This window comes from Dermacentor albipictus, chromosome 1 (assembly GCF_038994185.2).
Source record: "Dermacentor albipictus isolate Rhodes 1998 colony chromosome 1, USDA_Dalb.pri_finalv2, whole genome shotgun sequence".
NCBI lineage: Eukaryota > Metazoa > Arthropoda > Arachnida > Ixodida > Ixodidae > Dermacentor > Dermacentor albipictus.
This window is the reverse complement of record NC_091821.1, coordinates 11,087,534-11,100,566: the sequence shown is the minus strand read 5'-3', so window position 1 is coordinate 11,100,566 and position 13,033 is coordinate 11,087,534. Positions and strand designations below refer to the sequence as shown.

The 13,033-nt window shown below is 45.9% G+C and overlaps 1 protein-coding gene across 6 annotated transcripts in view; it reads left to right on the top strand.

Moving 5' to 3' along the window:
- The window catches only part of LOC139060167 (band 7 protein AGAP004871-like), a 447,387-nt gene extending 435,273 nt beyond the window's left edge, over window positions 1–12,114 (top strand). For all 6 annotated transcript variants that reach the window (XM_070539099.1, XM_070539121.1, XM_070539127.1 and 3 more), the window contains 2 exons: window positions 5,249–5,327; window positions 7,157–12,114. In XM_070539099.1, coding sequence (XP_070395200.1) covers window positions 5,249–5,327; window positions 7,157–7,390 — 313 coding nt within the window. In that variant the 3' untranslated portion in view covers window positions 7,391–12,114. The remainder of the gene's footprint in view (window positions 1–5,248; window positions 5,328–7,156) is intronic.
- Window positions 12,115–13,033: the final 919 nt, after the last annotated feature.

Here is a 13,033-nt window from a genome sequence, read left to right as displayed (position 1 = left end):
AAGTTGTTAATGAAGTCACTATGATCTAAAAGCTTCGTCTACAGGTGAATCATGGGTAATAAAGTGCCTATGTATTACTAAAAAAAAAAAGCGAGTACTCATGACAAGCTTTACAGAAATGTTTGCTACCCCTTCCTGCTCTCCTCTCAGAGCCATGTGCGTGGGATTTTACGAATTTTAAACTTGACGGATTGGCAGGTACGCGTATGTGTGAGAGCCCTGCTGAAAATAGTACCAAGGTTGATGATTGCTGCTCTTAACGTAGTGACTACAAATTGCAATTTCTTATATTTGCTTTGAGTGTTTGCAGTAGAAATTATGCTAGTGTTTGCGATTGTATGCTGGCCGAAACTAGAGCGTGCCCAAGTAAAGCGCGCGCTCGAAATCAAGCGTCTCAGTAGATATGACGGCATCCATTACTAACCTACACCCGCCTAACAATGAATTCATCGTCGTTCTCTGACTATGCACTACTGTCACGAGAAATGAGTGACGCCAAAAGATTTCTCATTCTCCCACGTAGTGTCGATCGTCAATCTGGGAAAGGCAAAACTATTTATTTATTTATTTATTTATTTATTTATTTATTTATTTATTTAAATAAAGCAACTTGATTTCAAACTCCCCGAAACCTAATAGTATTTGTAGCTGTATTAAACCACGTGTCAGAAATTGTAACCCGTTCAAGTCCCTGTCTATTTCTGTCTCCAACAAGCAAGATAAAAGGAATAATATGGAGCTCTTCTCACCTTGATTCTCAGCTATGGTGGTGCCGTGGATGGCAAAGCCTAAAGTGAAAGCGCTATTAAACCTATCTCGGATGGTTGGGAGTTCCTATACACGAGCAGGAGCCCTGTCCTCGTAGTTTTTCTTGTACGCAGCCACTGAAAGTTGCTCGTGAGTGTAGAAAATATTACTGCGTGATCTGCAACATGATTTGAATATACACGCAAGGAATTCTACAAATGAATGTGTATGAAGAACTATACACGAGGCCTTATTATAGCTTAAAGTAATTTTGACTTTATTCCAATCTGCTGACGTTAAATTTACGTAACCGCCGACACAAGAATCCGGTGATGGCCTGCATCGTTGTTTGAAGAGGCCGATGAAACGCTCTCTTCGTTCATAAAAAGGTCACTTTTGTTTGTTTTGAAAGCAGTTAACACTGCCTTCCTTGACATTTTTGTTTTTGAATCTAATTCGCTCTCAAGAGGCGAGGAGCGCAGAAAAGGGAAGAGGGTTTCGGTGGTTCCGAGCCAGTGAAGGGAAAGCAAATAACTGGATGAAGAAAGTGGTATTGGCGTCTGCGATTGGCCCGCTTCCCCTTGCTTGGCTTGCAGTGGCCGGCCGAAAATTGCGGCCGCGTGCACCAGGAGTTAAAAACACCGCTAAAACTGATCGTCAGTGAAAAACAGTTGCTAGAGCGAGTCGTATACGTTCCGAAAGACCTCGACTAATAATAATAATAATATATGGGGTTTTACGTGCCAAAACCACTTTCTGATTATGAGGCACGCCGTAGTGGGGGACTCCGGAAATTTTGACCACCTGGGGTTCTTTAACGTGCACCTAAATCTAAGTACACGAGTGTTTTCGCATTTCGCCCCCATCGAAATGCGGCCGCCGTGGCCGAGATTTGATCCCGCGACCTCGTGCTCAGCAGCCTAACACCATAGCCACTGAGCAACCACGGCGGGTAAAGACCTCGACTACGTTATACTCCACGCAAACGTTTTTATTATGCAAAGAGAAATTTATTCTCCCGGACAACTCCGAGTGGGTAGCCATATTTTCTTTCTTTTGGAACGGGGCGGTCTCTGGCTATTCAAATACAGAAGAAAAAAAAAGTTTTTTTTCGGCATGCTAATGCATCTTTAAAGCGTAATAACTCGCCACTTTGACGTGGCGAGTTCTCACGGTTTTGTGACTTCACGTGATAGACAGGACGATGTGGGCGAAGCCCCTAAAAATTTTGACCAATGGCTAATGGCGAAATAATTCGTACAATCAGAACAAAAAAATTCTATTGTTAGACCTAATCATGTATAATCAGTGTGCACACGTCGTATCAAATGGGCAGTTTTCACTGTTTTCGTGGCGTCGCGTGACATACAGGTCAAGTAGGGTAGACCCGAACGATGTTTGACTAATCCTGGAGGGCTAGTGGCAGAAATGTAATAGAAACATATTAGAATAGCTTTACGTTATAACGCTCATGGTGACATGTAACCTATTGATAGAAATAAATATCCTATTTTTATTTCTATCTTTTTTTACTTTAGCATCGAAGAGAGGTGGTAATGATGAAATTGTTTATTCCCAACACTCTCCACGTTAGCTCCGTAGCTGTGGCGTTCTGCTGACTCACTGGGTCTGGGGTTTTGGATCTCGGCAACGTTGGCCCAGTTCTCACGGAAGTGCAGAGGAATCCAAAAACGTTCGTGCTTTGGGGACTGTTTAAGAAAGACTCAACGTGGCCAAACTTAATTTCAAATGCTCTGCTAAAACGTTTCTGAGCCCCTGCGTTACGATGGGGCGTGAAACCCCATCAGCCGACCACGTATGAGTATTCATTATGTTTAAAGGGGCCGACTTCGTATACTCTCCAGATTTCCTTGCTAAATTGAACGATTATGAACCTCCATGATTTAAGCATAATATAAGAAATGACACGCAGCCCTGTTCAGGCACATTACGGTTGATTTCATCATATTTGATCAGGGCAGCTACCGGTCACAGAACAGTCTAGGCATTTTTTATTGTCGCTCGTGTTTATCGACAAAAGATTCAACTTCCTACTGAATGTAACATGCTCGAAAGTGCAGGGAAGCAGAGTCTGTCAGATGGCACTGAACCTACGACTGTTATTTGCCATTCACGCTACAAGCGGTAACACAAGCTACTGAATATAGTAGCATCCATAGCCCCGTTGTATGAAACTAATGCTGGTGTAGTTTGTTGTACTGCTCTAAATACGCCCATAATGTAGGTCGTCGCTCAGTTGACGCAGTGGTCACGTAGCCATATTGTCCTGTAGTGCATTGCACGGGCCCGCTTTATGAAGCCGCAGCCCAGCCCGGGACCGTCATACCAAGCCCGGGCCCACCCTGGGCCCTTGTTACTAAGCTCGGGTCCGGCCCGGGCCCGGACATTCATTACTAAGCGTAGCTATGACCAGCGTGTGCGTGACCAGGGGCCCTATAACGTAAAACTATTCCAATATAGTTTTATTCCAATCTCCTCATGTCGAATTCGCGTAACCACCGACGCAAGCATCGGGCGCTCACCCTCAGGGTTGTCTGAACAGACCAATAAAACGCCATCCTGGTTCATAGGGGGTCACTTTCGTTTACTTGAAAAACGAATAACATTGCCTGCAGTGAGCGGCTTCTCTTATCTAATTGTCTGACAAGAGGCGAGGAGCACGCTGAAGTGGAGAGGAATTCGATGGGGCAGAGCCACTGCACTGAAAATTGATAACCGGGGGAAGAGGGTGGTGCCGGCATCTGCGATTGGTCCTCTTTCCTTTACTTAGCTTGCGGTGGCTGGTCGAAAATCGCGGCGGCATGCAACGGAAGCTTAAGAAAGATGCTAAAACAGCTTCTCAGCAAAGAAGAGTTGGCAGAAAGAGGTTATAAACGTGCCGAAAGTGCTCGAAAACGTTACGCGGCCACGTAGGAAGTTTTATTATACGCAAATAAACCCATGCTTTCCGGCAGGTGCGAGTAGCCACTGCCTGAGCGAATGGCGGCAACTATATTTTGTTCCTTTCGGAACAGGGCAGCCTGCGGCTATTCAGAAGAAAATTCAGTTTCGCTCGGCGTATTAATGCATCTTTAACACGTACACGTCACTTTGACGCGGTGAGGTTTTGCGGTCTTTTGACGTCGCGTGACAGGCAGGAGAAGTGTATGCAGCTCGAAAAGTTTTCACCAATAGCTGGGGGCTAATGGCTAAAAGGCGTCGAATCAGAAATAGCTATAAAAATCTTTTGTTCTAAATCTAAAGCTAAATCTTTTGTTCAGTCAAATCATGCATAATCAGTGTGTACACGTCATATAAGATGGGGAGCTGTCACGGTTTTGCGACGTCGCGTGACAGGCAGGTGAAGTGGGTGTCGCCCGAGAACTTTTGACCAATAGCCGAGGGCTAATGACGAAAAGGCGTTGAATCAAAGATGACTATTTTTCTTTTGTTCTTTCCAATCATGCGTAATCAGTTTGCACGCGTCAGATCATATGGGAAGCTAGCATGGTTTTCGTGACGTCGCGTGACAGACAGGCGAAATGGGGATGGTCCAAAAACGTTTTTAACCAATTGCGGAGGGCTGATTGCAGAATTGGGATAGAAAACTTTGCAATTGCTTTCCGTTATAGGCGCCCCAGGTCCGGCCTGTAGGTAGTATATATATATATATATATATATATATATATATATATATATATATATATATACCTGGCGAATTTACGAGCATGCCGCATAAAATAAATGCAGCGCTATAATAATATGATAGCATAGATAGTTGTAATAGTGCAATCGCAAAGTGGTAACATGGAAATGGTCTCAAGAGCGCTTTTTTATATAAATTATGTTTCCTTACGCGGAAACAATGTTTATTTTGCGGAAAAGAAAACACTTAGAACTTCGTCTGTTTTCTCTATTTTCTTTGCTAAGGTATACTAAGAGTCAGCTTTTTCGACATGTCACTTCACCTTTGCTCAGAATGCCTTGGACCATGCAGTGCATAATGTTCGCGTGTGCTCGAAGACACGACTTATACTCTTTAATGAGTGGGCCCAACTCCGGCCCGGGCCAGTGGCTTCAAGCCCGAGCCCGGCCTGGGCCCACCGAAAACGCTTCGGACTTCCCGGGCACGTGCATGCAGTGCTCTATCAATGCGCTGCACCGAAATTGATAGCAGCCTCAATTGATCTTAGCGTCACGTTTCTCAGTCTGCCGGCCGCGCAGCTTGCACATGTCGGTGTGGTGGTCAGCCAGTCCGGGGGTTGTTTTGCAAGGCAATGCACACGTATGTAACAATGGCTCGTGGTTTATAAGCGGCCGCTCGCCGGCTCGGCGGCCAATCTGGTCAGTCACCAACCGTGTACTCCCGAATGAGCAACTTTGCCTATTCAGCCCCTGATTAGCTAGTAGTGACGGTAGCTGGTCAACAATGACCTTATAGTGACATATTTCGCTACCCTGGGCACTGGTTGACACAAGTTGTTGAACATTCGCCTCGCAGCAAGGACGTCCGGCTGCCTGTCCAGTTGCAGAGAGCTATGGCCGCCGAAGCTGAAGCCGCCCGTGAAGCCCGGGCGAAGGTAAGGCGAACGATCGTCACTGCGTGGGATGCAATGCTTTTACTTAATCGGCATTGTACTTCCCGTGGGCTACGAGCGTGTACGTTGGTATATGTGTTGTTGTCAGGGAATGTGACATCTTGTCTCTTGCAACATCTTGTAGTAACACGCCGTGCTCTTAGCCAGGTTAGCATATGTCGTTTCTCGACAAACCCATAATATCCCTTTCTTTAGCTTAATTTGTGGTGGTCGGTATTAACAGTACGCGGGAAAAAGAAGAATAGTTACACACATCAGTGCTTGCAAAATATAATATTATATCATGTAGTTCTTCGTATCATGCGCCTCTAGATGCTAAATGTGTGAGGGATTCTGAAGCGTCACTGAATAATTATGATTAGTTGTAAAGAAACTAAAGGCTAACGTGAGAGCTCCGGTGAATCACCGACTTTCTAAAGAAACAATTCGTCACCACTTTCGGTCGCTTTAGAAACAGTCGCATCATCTTCGTGCTGTAAAGGGAGCTAGCCGCATGGAGGACCCCTTCCTATATATGCGGAGTAATAGGTGTGGCCTACACTTCAGTAGGGACGTTTAAGGTCAACAATGCTGCTCCCTCACCTTGCACCGAGAGCAAGGAAGTGGGCGATGTAGGGCACTTTAGCTGGTCCTTCAAGTGCTTCTGTTGTCAAATGAGGAAGCTCCTGGAAGGACCACGTATAATGCACAAGGAAGTGTCACGCATTCTGCTGACATCTCGGCTAGAGACTACATTTATGGTCTCATGGTGACACATTTCACAAAGAAAGAAACACTCAAATCTGCTAGGCTAACTCAGCCCGTATACCAACATCACCACCACCATCACGGGGAAACTATTTGTACGTAAAGTGAGCAACTGTATACATTAGATTTTTTTTTTCGTGCTCTCCTACCTGCGTTTGGAGCAACCCAAGTGTACATAGCCACGACCGCAGCCAACACCTGTCGGTGCTGACTGCGCAGAGACAGCTGGTTTGATGACGTGAACGCTGATAGCGAGCCAGCACTAGCGACAGACGTGCGATAAAAACAAGCTGAGCCAAATTGTGGCCGTTCATTCGCTTGTTCCCGCAGTCTGCAGCAAAAGATAGTCGCCCACTATAGCGCCGAAAATTCTAGTCTACAATATATCATCAGTTGGAACGATATATCGAGTGGCGAACGTTCTTAGTAAATAATATAACTGGCTTTTCTATGTATCTTTAATGCATTTTCTATATTTAGTTCTTTATGGGGGATCCCAAACTGCAGGCCGATATTCAAGTTTTAAGCTGAATAAATCATGTGTGCCTATGAATTTTGAAACCATAGGGACGTTTAGCAGTTCGTGTCCCTAGTAAAACACACAAAAAATTGTCATTGAGCTGTCATTGACACGCATGACTCAGGATGGACTGTTAGGAATGTTCTTCGCGGAGTATTTGTAATTAGTACCTTCTTCTAACGGTGACGACAATAGTTTACGCATCTGCGTTAGTGGGTGTTTTTAGGTAGACACACAGGTTTCTTTCTCTATTTCTTTCTTTCCCCTCTCGTTTGCATTTTATGGAAGGTTTCTCATTTATATTACAGATTGTAAAGTGTTCGTTAGGTCGATGTTTAGTCTGTCGTTATGGTGAGAAATGTCTTTGTCAATATTGAAACAATTGTTAAATAAACAGAGCCCCCATACGCAAAGGAACTCTTGCGCTACATCTGTTTTCGAGAAACACATGTCGGCCAATGGTAATATTTCGCATTTCTGTCTCTTGCCCGTTCCCGCGTGCTAAAAGAGGCTAAGCGTAACGGCCTCCTCATTCGCAACGCAGGTGATCGCCGCCGAAGGTGAGCAGCGGGCGTCGCGCTCCCTCAAGGAAGCCGCTGAGGTGATCGCCGAGTCACCTTCGGCACTGCAGCTACGCTATCTGCAGACTCTTACCTCCATTGCGGCGGAAAAGAACTCCACCATTGTTTTCCCGCTGCCGCTGGAACTTATGCGCGGTCTCCTCGCCAGAGGCCACGACGACGACTGCTACTGCCCCTCTTCACGACATCAGAAGTGATGTGGCCTCCGATATCCGCGCAACATTTTTGCCCGTTACTCCTCCTCCTTACACGGTCGAAGGAGGGGTCACGTGTCTTTCTCTCTCTCTCTAACGTATGTCTATGTTGTTCCGTTTCCACAAACAAGTACGACGATCAACAACCTTGCGTCTTGTAGCCCCGAGCTACGTGTTTGGCATGTGCCGACCCTTCAGGCATGCTGCGTTAATGCGCGAATTCGTTCTCGAGATATGCGCGCAGTAGTCTCTGCCCGGAGAGGTTTTGCTCACGGACTGCTGAAACACTGTGTGCTGCTGTGTAGCTACATGCATGACTCTGTTTATGAGCCACTGAGTGGGCACCTCTTCTCCAACCTCTCCTTTCGCAAACCACCACAGGTGTGGCTCACTAACACCGGTCTGCCTTGTTTCTCCAACGTCTGTGCGTAGGTGATGCACAGCGCTTCAAGTGCAGCTCTTGGTACTATATGACACTTGTTCATAGGCGACTAGCTAAGAGGGTCAGCTACTGGCCTTGTTTGTTTATGGGTGGCACGTAGGAACAGGCCCCAGACAATACCGTCGCACAGTGCTCGAGCGAAACCGCCTTGCGCTCCACTTGAAATGTTAACAACGCGCTAAACTGCCTGAGTGTTGCAAACGATTCAGCCTGCCTCGTAATGTTCCCAGAATCCCGCCTTCTACGTCGATGAATCGCCAATTGACTGGGCCAGAGGGAAGTAAAAGAAAAAAGGGAGTCCGTCCATCGTCCACGATAACTTGAAAGCGGGCGGTGCGTCTCTTTTCTTTCTTTTTTTGTTTTTCTCCCCTAGCGGCTCACACATCCAGACCCCGAAAGAACGTAAAAATGTGCTACTGTAGTCAGCGCATTCAAGCCATCGCAGTGTTCCGCACTCATTGTAAGCCTGTCGATGGTGTGCCGCAAAAACTATATCTTGCCGTTTTATCTTTGGCGTCGTGCTTCGTAAAGCCTGAATGGCAAGCAATGGACTCTGTCCTGCATGCCGCGTCTGCCGCTGCTCCATTGCGGGGATCCCGACTCGCTTCCCTCGCTGCGGAACACATTAGAAAATGTCGACTAACAAATAATTTTAATGGCCTCCAAGTGTGCGAGTTCAACGGTATTGTCAGCGTTAGTGTTGGTGTGCTACCGATTAGAATGCCTCAGGAAGCTCAGGGCCTTGAGAGGCAGAAACTTTCGTCGTATTAGCCTTTCTCTCGTGTGGGTCATTCTCGTCAGTGGTAGTTGCGACGGCATTCCCTTTAAGGGCTGCAGCGCTCACATCTGGTCACTCGAAATAGTTTACGTAGATGGTCAGTCATTTTCACCAAGCTGTCTTGGTCAGCTATCGGGATGCTGTGGATGTTTGTGAACGCCGTGATATTGATTATTGCCTTACTGAATGTAGCAGCGTTTAAATTATTGGCAGTTGCTCAACTCAAACAACACATCTAAAAGAAGGATGCACCAATGACACCAGCCAACACTAGAGTGAAAAATTTCCACGGTGGATTGGTTGTTCGTTCGTTACGTTGGTTCCAGAAGACATAGAAGATGGGCATATTTCACTAAAACTAATGTCCAGCTACGTTATACGGAATGAATCCCGCTCCCTTTAGTCAAGCGAAAGCAATGTGTTGCCATAAATTCTTGCATCTAGTGCGCTTTCCAAATCCCACCTCATTTCACGAGGTATTTAAAAATTTAGCCACTCTTGGCTCCGGAAAATAAATAATTCTAACGCATCATCAAGTCGCTTATTGGACTTTTTTTTTTGAAGCACTCAGGCGTCTATTAAAGATATATATATATTCTTGGGTTTTACGTACCAAACCACGTTTTGAATATGAGGTACGGCGAAGTGGAAAGACGCCGAAATAATTTTGACCACCTTGGGTCAAATTATTCTAAAGCTAAGTACACAAGCGTTTTTGCATTTCGCCCACTATCGACACGTGGCCGCCGCGGCCGGGGTGAAACCCGCGACCTCGGAGCTCAACAGCACAACGCCATAGCTAGTGGGCTACCGTGGCGGGTTACGCTCCTAGTCCCGACTAAGTGCGCCCCAAGTGCGCTCATTCGTACCACCGCTGTGGCGGATAGCAAACAGGCAGACCGCTCCCAGGAAGCCAAAGTTTTCCAGTAGAGTTCGCAGGTATTCAGTGGCTTTTAAGCGATAGCTGTTTCATTAATTTCTACAGATGGCTGGCCCTTATATAGTACGTATGAAAAAAAGAGGTCAGCGAACAAAAACGTTTAAAAGAACGGCGTCCTTTCGAGCGCCAGCCTTCGAAAAGCTCGAATATCAGGAAAAGAGTTGTCAAGCGAACAAGCGCAGCATACTTCTCACTTACGAGCCAGACAATAAAAATTTAAACAGCACAAAAGCTAGAAGCCTTCAGCAATGACAGTTTCCCGGCTGTTCACAGGCCACGGTAACGAGGTTGAGTGCCGAGGAAACGAACAAAAAAAAAAGAGGGAGAAACGGGAGAAGCATTTTTTGCTCTAGTGCGAGCTTTACTTTTCAATTTTCGCTTTTTTGTTTCCTCTCTGCATCCAGTGAGGTGGGCAGAGTAAATAGCGGGATTTCACTTGGAACGTTTGTCCCCCGATATGTGCGGGGGAAAACAGATTGAAGCTGGAGAACAAGGGGCGAGTATTAAAAGACACACCTGCCTCATCGTGCCCGATGTCTTCTCGTCCAAGCGAAGCTGTAAACGCAAGTGGAACAGGCGTCGGGGTGAGATCCGCAGGGCCGCTCGTGATAAAGAGGCGCCGGTCGCTAGAAAATTAGATTAGTGGCGGACCCACGTCCTCGACGAGGCGATGTGGGGGAAGGCATGCGCTGCACGATAAACACTGCGCGCAGGCCCTTGGCTGGGTTGGGCCTCGTGATCTTCCGTTTTCACCCTGCTATAGCACACCCCGATTCTTGTACCGTTACTTTCTCTTGTCTTTTTTTTTATTCCCGTTACCATTGGATTGATTTGTCTTTGAACGCGCGTTCTAAGCTTTGGCTTCCACTACAAAAGGGCGCCAGGCACGCACACACTAAGCTTGCGAAAATTCAAAGGTAATGATGTGTTGCTTTCCTGCTTACACACGTGTTCTCTTCCTGCTCGCCTTATTTGATTAATTGCTTTCCTATGCGAATTTGATTAACTGCGGTGGTCTTTTGTTTGTTTCTTTCTTTCTTCTTCAACTTCCAGAGAAGTTGTAGTGCGTCACGATAGTTCACGTTAAGGTTCTATATTTGCAGGATAGTATCGGATGAGAGGAGCTAGTAGAGTGGCAGAGCTACCTTGAAGTTGCGTTCCGCATGAAGAAGGAATTAGGCCAAAGAAAGTTTGTCAGAGCTTGCATAAGAGAATAAGAAAGCTAGATAACTATTGATAGGAAGTCGGCTACTGATGCAGCTAATTAGAGACCCGGTGGCACACGGACATTTACCCGAACGGTTCGTTCGCCATACTATAGGCCTTTGAATGGTCCATTTGTAGATCTTTTCTTTTTTTCTTTTTTTGCTTGCACACTCATGAGGCCAAGTCCCGAAGGCTTCTGCATTTCCTCCTCTGGTACATGCATCGTGCTTGGTTTTCGAATAGCAAAAGCCACCTTTGAGAAGTGTTTGGTCGCCGCGCAAACTTTGCTGGCACGGAAGCGAACTAACACGTGAAATCACACCGCGGTCGTGGAGTACCTTAAGAGAATCAGATGCCCTTTGTGCCCATAACACTAAATCACACAAATTTAGGCTGCGGCTGCGATGGGGACTTCTGCAAAAGCGAGGCGGACGTTGTCACTCTCCGACTTGATAGCTTTTAAAGTTTAAAGTGGCTCATAGCCTCCTTTCCGCCCTGTGAGCTTCACTTTCTCTAGAAGTGATGCGAGGTCAGTGAATATGTATCTTTTCCTTGTCTTGTTTTAGTTTTCTTAACTGCATATAGGCAAATATGATGCGCGCGTGGACAGCTTAGTATGCAAAAAGTGTGCGCCCGATATTACAAATGTCATTAAGATAGGTTAGCCTTTCTGATACCGTTTTAAAGTTTGACATGTTCTCCCCGGCTTTTCTTTCTTTTTCATTTTTTTCCCCGCAAGTGTATTCTCATCCCATTCATTTATTTTCCCGAGCGGGTCACAAAACTTTCCGCGTGAAAAACGTCTGGTACACGAGCCAACGCTGTAGGAAATTGAGTTACGCGTAGACAACTTTGGGGGTATGGTGTTGTTTTATGTCAGGCTCTAGGCGGGGGATCCTCCTTATCATGTAAGCAAAGCCTGGTCATCGAAAAAAAAAAAGGACAGAATGGACGAAATATGACCACCACGCTTTCCTTAACGAAACAGAAGAAGCGTTACTGAGTTAGAATACCAGATTCTTTGTCGAGCATTATGCTCGTTTCCCCCCAAAACTACGTGATCCGGCACTTCAAACTTAATAATATTTAAAATAGCTGGTTTTCGAAATTGAAGCATAATACGTTTTTTTTTTCGTTGTGCCTATTTTCTTTTATTGATATAGTTTTTTATTGGTACTCAGCGCGACCTAATTGACGTAGGAAGGCCAACGCAGCAAGAACTAGACAAAAAATATTTCTTGGCTGCTAGTGCTTCTGGAGGTGAGACAATCCACGTTCCGGAAGATAGTAAAATAGTGACATTATTGTGCAGAACTTTTATTTATTCGAAATTGAAATAAAATAAAGAGATTTAGTCACCACTAATGGAGACGCCTACCTTTTTTCGCGTGATAGTAAAAATAATAACAAGAACGCTATCGGTTATCTCATCCTGCCGAAGCAATGAAAAAAAAATTAACGTCGTGTAACGTTTAAAAAGAGGTTGCGCTGCACATTTTGCAGACGACAGTGGCCTCCGGCTTACACCAGTGACCTCGAAGTGCAGTGCTGTAGCTTTTTCGAAGGCTTTACTGTCCTGAAAGCTTCTGCAAGGATGTCAACTTTTCGTACTTTAGGGGGGGGGGGGGGGACATGTCGTTACCGAGTTAACATTTAGTAGCCGTCTGGAAGGCAACGTATGCGTGTTAGTAGACCGCAGTCGTGTTGCCAAACGCACGCGTTCTTTCTGCTTTGTTACCCGGCGCGATACTCCAGTGGATGTGGCGTTGCGCCGCTGAGCTCGAAGTCACGTGTTCGGTCGCGATGGAGACGAAGTGCAATAACGCTCGTTTACTTGGATTTAGCTGCGCGGTAAAGAATCCCAGGGCGTCCAAAATATTCCGAAGCTCCCCACTACGGCGTGCCGCATAACCAGACGGTGGATTTAACTAAATAAAGAAAACCCGAATTAATTTTTTTTAAAGAAAACCCGAATTTTTTTTTTCTGATTCGTTTGAAGAAACCAGCTTTGGCGTTTTACCACTGCTTTACGGCACTACCACGTAGCTATCGAGCCCGCACGGGTAATGGATGCGATCTACGCACTTTGTAGTTGTGACTTCCTAATGTTGCGCGTTTGTTCTCGTCAAAGCATATAGGCGAGCGTAGTCAAGTGATACGAACAGAAATAGAAAGGCTTTGAGCTTGTCACGAAGTGTTCTCGCTGTATGAACATCAGCAACGGAACACCGACCAAACTTCGCTGAAGCGCCTTAAGCGTGGCGGACGCAAACGTTTTGT